The following is a 10,729-nucleotide window of genomic DNA, read 5'->3' as shown; positions in this document are numbered from 1 at the left end:
ACTTCATAGTGCCTCAAACACGACAGAAAGGCACTGTACACACACAATGCTCACACCTACAGTATACACACCGGAACCAAGATATGTATAACCAATTCTTTACTCGCAAAGTAACTAATGCTTGTGTGTGTGTGTTGCAGTGATCATGTTGTGTGGGGAGGGTACCCAAAGCAGCACGCCAATGCTCAAGAAGACTCATGGGAAAAGATCCTTGGCTTTCTAAGGCAACACCTGTAACCCAGACATGACTCTGTCCCTAAGGCCAAGCTGTGATGTCACGCCCGAGAAGCCTCCAGGACCTAGTATGAACGAGTCTCTCATTCACTGTACTGTCTGAGTTTCAACCTTCCCATAGTGTTAACACCTGTGACTATAACCTAACTGCCATAGTACACAGTTGACCGATTCAATTTTTTTGATTCACGAGGAAACATTAGGAAATGTATTGTCTATGATGTTTATAATTAATCAGAGGAAGAATTTGAGCAATATCTGTTGCTATTGAGAGCATGAGAGCTATTTGGTATGTCTCTTGCAGTTCTTCATAATACCACACGAGGGTAATGTATGCACATATGTAGTGGTGGTCAATGGATGAGTCCTGGGGCTGTATTCCTAAACGTCTCAGAGTAGGAGTGTTGATCGAGTGTAAGGATCCCCCTGTCACATTTAATCTATTTCATTATGATCTGAAAGCCAGAACTGATCCTAGATCAGCACTCCTGCTCTGAGATGTTTCATACATAGGTTGCAGTCTAAACTATTGTTTCCAAAACTCGGCCCTAGCCCCCCCGTGCATGTTTTGGTTTTTGACCTACACCACACAGCTGATTCAAATAACCACTTCATCATCAAGCTTAGATTATTTGATTCAGCTGTGTAGTGCTAGGGTAAAAACCAAAACGTGCACCCAGGTGGGGCCCCACGGCCAAGTTTAAGAAATCCTGGTCTACATGTTTAAATAAACCCCATTGAACTTGATGGATAGAGTGTTTAGAAAACTAATAAACATGTCTTGATTTTACAGTTCACAATCCAGGCAATTTAATTCAGCACCGAGGAGGGAATCATCTTTAACTCACATAGCCTGTGCACACACACACACTGAGAAGGGAATAATCTTTAACTTTCAGTGTTCAGGGAGATGCTATGTCTATTTACCTAGGGGTAACTATGGGCACCTGCCTCTTTGCCATTTGTCATAACTGTGTCCATTGTCTAACTCAATGACAGGCATGTCCAGGGTTTAGCCCAATAGGGGACTGATTCTGCCAGAATAGGATTTTTCACCCATCTGTGCCCACCTGCTAAATAAGCAGTCTACTACGAACACAGAAAATGGCCCCTGTGTGTGTCCCTCTGTCCGCCAGAGACGGATAATGTGGAGTTCTATGCTTGACGTGGTAAAGTACCCATCCAATTAGCACAGTGGATCTGGGCCGATTCCGGCTGAGAGTCGGGGCACTCGGTTGAGAGTCAGACACGGCCAATGTCTGGGCCACTTTCGGCAGTATTACTTATGGCTAGGATGCAGGGATTGAGCTCGGGCCGATTCCGGTGAGAGTTATCTAGCCCAAATGCATTACTTGGAACTCGGCCAAGCTGCTTTATATAATTAACATTAACATTTCATTATTTATTTATTTTTTCCATATTTTCCTCACTGTTTCTGTGATCAAAAAAAAATAATGAACATTTAAATGAAAATACTTAAGAGTCCGGTGTAATATTTTAGTATTTTGATTCTTTGTGCGAGGCAATTGATAAGCATTAAAAACTTGGACGAGCCTCCCGAATGGCGCAGCGATCTAAAACAATGCATCGCAGTGCAAACTGCGTTGCTACAGATGCTGGTTCGAGACCCGTGAGACGTCTGAGTTAGGGGAGAGTTTGGCTAGCTGGGATGTCCTTGTCCCATCGCGCTGTAGTGACTCCTGTGGCAGGCTAAGCGCATGCAGGCTGACACGGTCACCAGGTATATGGTGTTTCCCCCAACACGAAATGTTTTTGTGTAGATGGATATAATTTGTATGTATAAAATGTATAATAGTAATATTTTAAACGACTAAATCTGGTGAGTTTGTATACATTCATTTAAATTTGCATTGGCCGCTTCTGGGGGGGATTCTGGGAAGATGCAGGCAAAGTCGGCTGAATTCTGGTACTCTGAAATGACCCGATGTACTTGGGCCGATTCTGGGCAGTCATTCCTTTAAATTCCGAGCCGATTCAATCAGAAGAGGGCCACTTCTGGGCTGATTCCTCATTGCTAGCTGGGAAACTCTCCTTCTGAGGTCAGTCAGAAGAACAGTGAAGTTGGTCTTGTGTAACATGGCAGGTACTGTATGTGCAGCCATGCCTTCCAGAGCTACACATAGACCGACTGATATCAAATCACATTTTATTTTGTCACATGCGCCGAATACAACAGGTGTAGAACTTACAGTGAAATGCTTACTTACAACAATGCAGTTTTAAGAAAATGCCTAAAAAACAGTAAGAGATAAGAATAACAAATAATTAAAGAGCAGCAGTAAATAACAAAAGTGAGGCTAAATACAGGGGGTACCGGTACAGAGTCAGTGTACGGGGGCACCGGTGTCGAGGTAATTGAAGTAATATGTACATGTAGGTAGAGCTATTAAAGTAACTATGCATAGATAATAACAGAGAGTAGCAGCAGTGTAGAAGGGGGGGGCAATGCAAATAGTCTGGGTAGCCATTTGATTAGCTGTTCAGGAATCTTAAGGCTTGGGGTTAGAAGCTGTTTAGAAGCCTCTTGGACCTAAACTTGGAGCTCAGTTAGCAGAGAGAACAGTTATGACTAGGGTGGCTGGAGTCTTTGACCATTTTTAGGGCCTTCCTCTGACACCGTCTGGTATAGAGCTCCTGGATGGCAGGAAGCTTGGCCCCAGTGATGCACTGGGCCACACGCACTACCCTCTGTAGTGACTTGGGGTTGGAGGGATGCAACCAGTCAGGATGCTCTAGATGGTGCAGCTGTAAAACCTTTTGAGGATTTGAGGACCTATGCTAAATATTTTCAGTCTCCTGAGGGGGAATAGGTTTTTGTCGTGCCCTCTTCACGACTGTCTTGGTGTGCTTGGACCATGCTAATTTGTTGGTGATGTGGACACCAAGGAACTTGAAACTCTCAATCTGCTCCACTACAGCCCTGTGGATGAGAATGGGAGCATGCTTGGTACTCCTTTTCCTGTAGTCCACAATTATCTCCTTTGTATATGTTCTTATGATCTCAGTAGCCTAAGCACACTAACCACAACTTTGATTTGACACACCTAGATCAGTCTATTAACTTTACAAGTCATTTACTTATATGATGTAATTAAAGAAATTCCTGGCTGAATGTGGTGCGCCAAGTGGGCGCGCTTATCTTCGTTAGCACGCTGCGCTGCATAGCCTGCCAGGAGGGTTGAGACTCGGGAGCGCGTGGGATGCACAGTTTGGGGCTCGCCACGAACTCCTAGAACAGAGTTACAGAGACCACTCGTTCACAAACACACACAGAGACACTCACGTACACAACTGCTTCAGGACTTGCTGACAACAACCCGAGGGATAATTATCAATGTTTCATGCTCGAAAATGCTGATATTGCACATCGCATCACTTTTGAGTAAGTATTGTTTTTACATGAAATTGTATCGTTTTATAGAGTGAATTTCCTACTGCGCAGGTAGCTAGCTGAAGTATGTTCTATTCCTTTGAGGAGTTGCCTAAAGCCAAGTATTGTCTTAAGAGGAAAGGTAAAACGTGAAGATATCCAATAGAGGAGTTTAATTCCAGTGTTCCTTTTCACTCACTTATCCAGGACCATGGGGACATTTAATGAGGAACATCTGTAAGCCATTATTTAAACATCTAAAATGTGTTCAACAGTTTATACATATCAGATGTCTCAGTCCACAGTGCACGTTTAAAGATGTTTTGTGCACATTATTTGCAACTAGCTTTCGTTTACAGAAGCTATTTTGTACAGTCAATAACTGTCGATGTTGTTCTCGAACATAGCAGCCTGTTTTCATAAACAGTCACCCCACAGGGATCGATAGGAAAGCGAATCCATGTGATTTCAATTAAATTAACCGAAGAGAGGCATATCTTGTGACCATTATGTTTTTTATACCCAGTGATGAAATAGACTAAAGGGAATCTGTGATAGCAATGCAGAGACACGTCTCTTACGTCTAAAATAGAAACATTTGTACAGATTTTTAACTGTGGGATAGTTGAGTTCTATAGCATAATAGTTGCATGGGGAGTTATACTCCAGACATGTTTTGCTCGCCCGTGCGGCATCATCAGCTACTCTCACCGCTGTTTCTGTCGCTCAGCCCTCGGGTGGCGCTCCTTTGCCCAGCTGCCGGAGTTTGGGGATGTGTGCACTGAGGGGAGCTGCTACCCCGCCACCGGGGACCTTCTGATCGGCCGTGCGCACAAACTCACCGCCTCCTCCACCTGCGGCATTGAGAAGCCTGAGCGCTTTTGCATCGTTGGTCACTTGGAGGTACGACACCTCACACCTGGGGCACAGATACTATCGGTGCACTACACCTAGACAGGGCCGACAGTGGGCGTAAGCAGCCGCTAGGAGCCGAGATAAGCGTTTGCTCTCAACTGAGTTTGAAAAGTAGAATACATAAGGTGCAATTTCGAAATTCGGTTGTGCATCAGCAGTTTTCCTTATTGACTTAAGACATTTCATTTTTTTCATTTTTCATTCATTTGTAAAAATGTATAGAACCATAATTCCACTTTGAAATGATTGGGTACTGTGTGTAGGCCAGTGACACCAAATCTAAATGGAATCCAAATCAAATAAAAACGTTATACTTTCATCACGGTTCCCCCCAAATCATGGGCGAATTACTGACCATGGATGAAGGGTCGTGCCCAAGGTCCCTGAACTCCCCCCATTGATTATGATATCTCACGGATATCATATTAACATGACAAAATGTGTAGAATTTCCAGAAATTAGCTTAAAAACTGCTAAAATGTCTAAAAATCTAAGTCCCAAGGGTTCGGATAGGGGAATTACACCTCCTGTAGGTAATGTGATACAATATGACCATTACATTTGCAGCAGAAGGTTTGTCTGCTCTCCAGATGGTTTTGCCTACACACACAGATTCTGGATTGTCTTACACGCACGCACACACACACACACACACACACACACACACACACACACACACACACACACACACACACACACACACACACACCCTACTCTCTGCACTGTATCTTCCTAACAAGTGTGGGAGTGAGGATTTCACAACCTTCTAATTTCATCCAAGCAGTTGCTTTCCAATCTATCTGCACACCCAAGTTTTAACTGTGTTGAAATGTGACCACTTGTAACTGCTAAGTGGTCTAGCTTCCACTCCCCCGTTAGGCAAAGTCTGCTCCCAGAATTATTTGCACTAGACTCTTCTCCTCATCCCCCGTTCTCCTCCTCATTACGATGACTCATCCTAGAATGTTCCAATGTTTCGTTAATCGTCCCACAGCCCATTGGTAGATAACACCCCCTTCACATGGACACATTCTGTAGGCGTTCACCCCCGAGGGGATTCTGGAATAACGGAATAACCCCGATCATGCACTCTCCCCTCCTCACCCCCCATGATAAGCACACAGGGCGGTGATTGTGTGGCACACAATGCTTATTGTGGAGGGAAAATGCCAAGACTCCCACGCAGCACAATACCATAGAGTCTCTTTCGTCCACTCAAATATTACACTGTACTGCAGTACACCATTACGTTACAACACCATTTTTGGAAACACAATGAAGTGTTAAATCATACACCTGCTGGACAGGTGTAATATAATAATAATCATCATTTAGCAGACGCTTTCATCCAAAGCGACTTACAGTCATGCCTGCACACGTTTTACTTATGGGTGGTCCCATCCAGGGAATCAAACCCACCATCTTTGCGTTGCAAGTGCCATGCTCTACCAACTGAACTACAGAGGACCAGTGAGTGTATCGATCATATGTGGCCCAGCCCTATTAGCTGCTAAGGGGGGCAGTGAACCTAGAGAGTAGAATAAACTATTATCTACGCTACAGGATATACACACTCAGACACACGCATGCGCACACACACACACACACACACACACACACACACACACACACACACACACACACACACACACACACCCACACACACACACACACACACACACACACACACACACACACACACACACACACAGTCTTGTACAGCTAACCTTGTGGGAATACACAATTCAACATCCTATTTTCTCTAACCCATACTCTTATCCTAACCTTTTTTTTAAAATTGAACCTTTATTTAACTAGGCAAGTCAGTTCAGAACAAATTCTTATTTACAATGACGGCCTACCCCGGCCAATCCCAACCCAGACGACGCTGGGCCAAATGTGTGCCGCCCTATGGGACTCCCAATCATAGCCGGTTGTGAAACAGCCTGGAATCTAACCAGGGTCTGTAGTGACGCCTCTAGCACTGAGATGCAGTGCCTTAGACCGCTGCGCCACTCGGGAGCCCAAAACCTTAACCCTAACCTTAACCTTAAGCCAAAAATCTAACCTTAACCCTAAGCCTAGCTCCTAACTCTAAAATGAACCCTAGCTCCTAACCCTAAAATGAACCCTAGCTCCTAACCCTTAATGTAATTCTAACCCTTACACTAATTCTATCCTTAACCCTAAACCCCCTAGGAATAGCATTTGACCTCATGGAGTTAGTCATGCACACACACACACACACACACACACACACACACACACACACACACACACACACACACACACACACACACACACACACACACACACACACACACACACACACACACACACACAAATCACACACAAATTTTAGGGCCCCATTCCTACCCATACTATGTGTGTGTGATGACAGACTGAGTGCTAGCTCTATAATTAGGTGAATGAGCACGTTTTTCACAGTACTGAGACACTCTCTCTCTCCTCCCTCGCTCTCTGTAGGAGGAGAAGAAGTGTTTTGTGTGTGACTCCAGGGAGAAGTATGATGAGAGGATGAACCACACCACCAGCCACAGCATCGAAAACTTGGTCACCACCTTCGCCCCCAACCGCCTCAAGACCTGGTGGCAGTCTGAGAATGGTGAGAATATGTGTGTGTGTGTGTGGGTGGGTGTTTGTGCGCATGTTTTTGGTTTTACTAGTAAAATAAGGAATATTCAGGCAAGTTGGGACATTTCGCCGGTCCCCACAAGGGAAAAAGGCTATTTTAGTCTTAAGGTTTAGGGTTAGTGTTACAATTATGGTTACGGAATGGACATCACATGTTGAATGAGGGCGGAACGAGGAAGAGCTCGGTTTGTTGTTTTGAAAGTCTCTGAAGAAGAATTCTATTGAAAAAGTTTGGTTACTAGCTACCTTTTGAGTTTGGATCCCGCGACGCCTTTAGCCTCGGTTGCTGGTACCACTATATCTGTCCAGGGATCCTGCCAACCAAAAGTTTGAAGAGCTGCTTGGCGTAGCAAGATTTCCAGCCCTTTTGGCTGGGACTGTGGATTGTCCCGGGATTGTGGCTGTCTAAATCCCTGCTGTTTGTTGCTGTTTAAATCTGCCCTGTGACCTGCCCTGTCTGGAACTGCATGTAGTACCAGCGTTAGCCTACATTGCTACCATGGCGTCCAAAGCCAAAGGTGGAAGTAATGGAGAGGACAGTGTTTCTCTATCACAGGTCAATGATCTTTTAAATGAACAAAAAGGATTTTACAAGCAGTTGTTACAACAACAGGAGAATAGCTTCATGAGCTTTGTCCAGATACGGATGGACTCAACTAACGAAAGAATGGACGATCTGACGGGGGGAGGTTCAGAACTGTAAGAACAGTTTGCAGTTCTCCCAGGGAGATGTGTATGTCCTGAAAGAGACTTGCAGCAAGATGACAACAAACTGTAAGTCCTCTCGAGATGACATCAGCATGAATCCTTGTTAGCAATGACTGGGAAAACAGATCCAGGGGGACAATCATCGTTGTGGAAGGCACACCAGAGTCTTCACATGAGAACTGGGCCGAGTCTGAGGAGAAAGTATGGAAAATGATCACTGAAAAGCTGCCGATGGATCATACGAAGACTGAGGTGGAGCGCGCCCACAGGTCTGGAAAACATGTAACCAGCCCAGGTGACGGACCCAGGCCGATAGTGGTCAAGCTCCTGAGGTTTGAGAGAGCCAAGAACACGAGAGGAACCAACATCTTTCTCAAAGAGGACTTCTCTGAAGCTGTGCGCCAGAGGCGGGAAAAGAGCTGATCCCAGCTATGAAAGCTGACAGTGCGCAGGGGAACATTTCTTACATCTGCTACAACAGGCTCATTGTCCTCCCTCCCTCCCAAAAGTTTGGGAGAAATGAGCAAGCCAAGCCTCAGGGGTAGTAGCTTCAGCCCAATATCACACACACATATATACAGTGTATATATTTTTTCTCAGAAAAGCTATCAAAGAAATGGCTAAGAATAGACAATATTAATATACTGAGTTTACAAAACATTTGGTTGCACCACGTTTTGCCCTCAGAACAGCTTTAATTCGTTGGGGCATGGACAAGGTGGTGAAAGCGTTCCACAGGGATGCTGGCCCATTTTGACTCCAATGCTTCAAAAAGTTGTGTCAAGTTGGCTGGATGTCCTTTTGGTGGGGGACCATTCTTGACACACGGGAAACTGTTGAGCTTGAAAAACCCAGCAGCGCTGCAGTTCTTGACACATTCAAACCGGTGCGCCTGGCACCTACTATCATACCTCCTTCAAAGGCACTTAAATATTTTGTCTTGCCCATTCACCCTCTGAATGGCACACATACACAATCCGTGTCGCAATTGTCTCAAGGTGTGATGGGTGTGGAGTCAGACTTAGAGAGCAGAAGGTAAACGGGAAAAACGTTTAAATGTCCTCCGTAACAGGAACAGGTACAAAATAGGGTGAAGCCCAAAACACAGGCACAAACAACAACAACAACAACCCACTGTTACAAACACCGGACAGCGAAAACCCAAAATCAACAATACACCACTAACGTACAATAACAACAAGCCCGCACAAACACCAGCGGGCTAAACGAACTTAACTAACACCCATCCCAAAACTCCAACAAGGAACAGGTGAAAACAATTAGACCAAAACAAACGAAAAGGAAAAAGGGATCGGTGGCATCTAATAGACCGGCGACGACGACCGCCGAGCGTCACCCGAACAGGAAGGGGAGCCACCTTCGGTAATATTCGTGACACAAGGCTTTAAAATCCTTATTTAACCTGTCTCCTACCCTTCATCTACACTGATTAAAGTGGATTTAACAAGTGACATCAATAAGGGATCATGGCCTTCACCTGGATTCACTCAGTAACTTGCTAACATCGGATAACATTCATATACTGGCCATCTCTGAAACTCACTTAGCTAATACTGATGATACAGCAGTAGCAATGTATGCATATACTGTAATTACGGAAAATACGTGAATGCCAATGGGGGAGGTGTTGCTGTATACTTTATGTTCAGAGCCAGTATACGTTCAACGTTTGCCAGTTAGCTTAGGTGCTTGACTGCCGTTGTGAGGTCAGAACCCTCGGATCAACCCTACTCCTCGGCCAGAGCGTCCAGTATGTTCTCTGAACCCTCGGATCAACCCTACTCCTCGGCCAGAGCTTCCAGTATGTTCTCTGAACACTCCAAGAGCGAAACGCTCTGAACTTCCAAATGGACAATCTGACAACCATCTGAATTTACGAACGCCCAGAGCGCACTCTGTCCAGATTGAATTTACAAACACACCCTATATTGCAACCCCTATTTTCTATATCTTTAACCAAAGACGAAAGGGAGTGTGTGTCCACAGCCGTGGAAGGAAGTTGAAGTAATTCCACTGCCTAAAAATAGAACCAGCAAAGGTGCCTTTCCTAACAGCCGCCCAATCAGTTTGCTGCCTGTTCTTAGTAAACTGATGGAGAGGGTTGTGTTTGACCAAATACAATGCTATTTTTCAGCCTGCATATAGAGAAGGGCACTCAACTTGTACAGCCCTGACTCAGATGACAGATGATTGGTTCAAATAAATTGATAATAAGATGATAGTTGGAACTGTGTTGTTAGATTTCAGTGCAGTCTTTGATGTTATTGATCATAAAAGTTATTGAAAAAACACCACCTGCCTTCACATGGTTGGAGAGTTATTTATCCAATAGAACCCAGAGTGTGTTCTTCGATAGAATCTTCTCTAACATCAGATATGTACAGTGCAGTGTCCCTCAGGGCAGTTGCCTTGGGCCGTTACTATTCTCTATTTTAACAAAGGATTTGCCACAGGTCTTACACAAAGCTAGAATGACTAAGTATACGGATGATCCCACACTTTACATGTCAGCACCCAAAGCCAGTGAGCTCACTGAAATTCTAAATAAGGAGTTACAGTCAGTACCAGAATGGGTGATTAACAATAAATGGGTCTTAAATACATCTCAAACTAAAGGTATTGTATTTGGTTCAAAACATTCTCTAAGACCTAAACCTCAACTGGAGTTGTACATAAAGGTTGTGGCTGTAGAGGCAAGTCGAGGAAGCTAAACTCCTAGGTATAACATTGGATGGTAATTTATCATGGTCAAGTCATATTGACAAAGTTGCTGTGAAGACGAGGATGAGTATATCTGTTATTAAT

At 44.5% G+C, this 10,729-nt stretch overlaps 1 protein-coding gene across 1 annotated transcript in view; it reads left to right on the top strand.

Moving 5' to 3' along the window:
* Positions 1 to 3,455: 3,455 nt before the first annotated feature.
* Positions 3,456 to 10,729, top strand: part of LOC115133205 (laminin subunit beta-1-like) — a 26,289-nt gene continuing 19,015 nt past the window's right edge. Inside the window, 3 exon segments of the mRNA XM_029666198.2 lie at positions 3,456 to 3,637; positions 4,356 to 4,528; positions 7,028 to 7,166. Coding sequence (XP_029522058.2) covers positions 3,607 to 3,637; positions 4,356 to 4,528; positions 7,028 to 7,166 — 343 coding nt within the window. The 5' untranslated portion in view covers positions 3,456 to 3,606.

Source organism: Oncorhynchus nerka, linkage group LG8 (genome assembly GCF_034236695.1).
Source record: "Oncorhynchus nerka isolate Pitt River linkage group LG8, Oner_Uvic_2.0, whole genome shotgun sequence".
Lineage (NCBI taxonomy): Eukaryota > Metazoa > Chordata > Actinopteri > Salmoniformes > Salmonidae > Oncorhynchus > Oncorhynchus nerka.
This window is presented reverse-complemented; position numbering and strand designations above follow the sequence as displayed.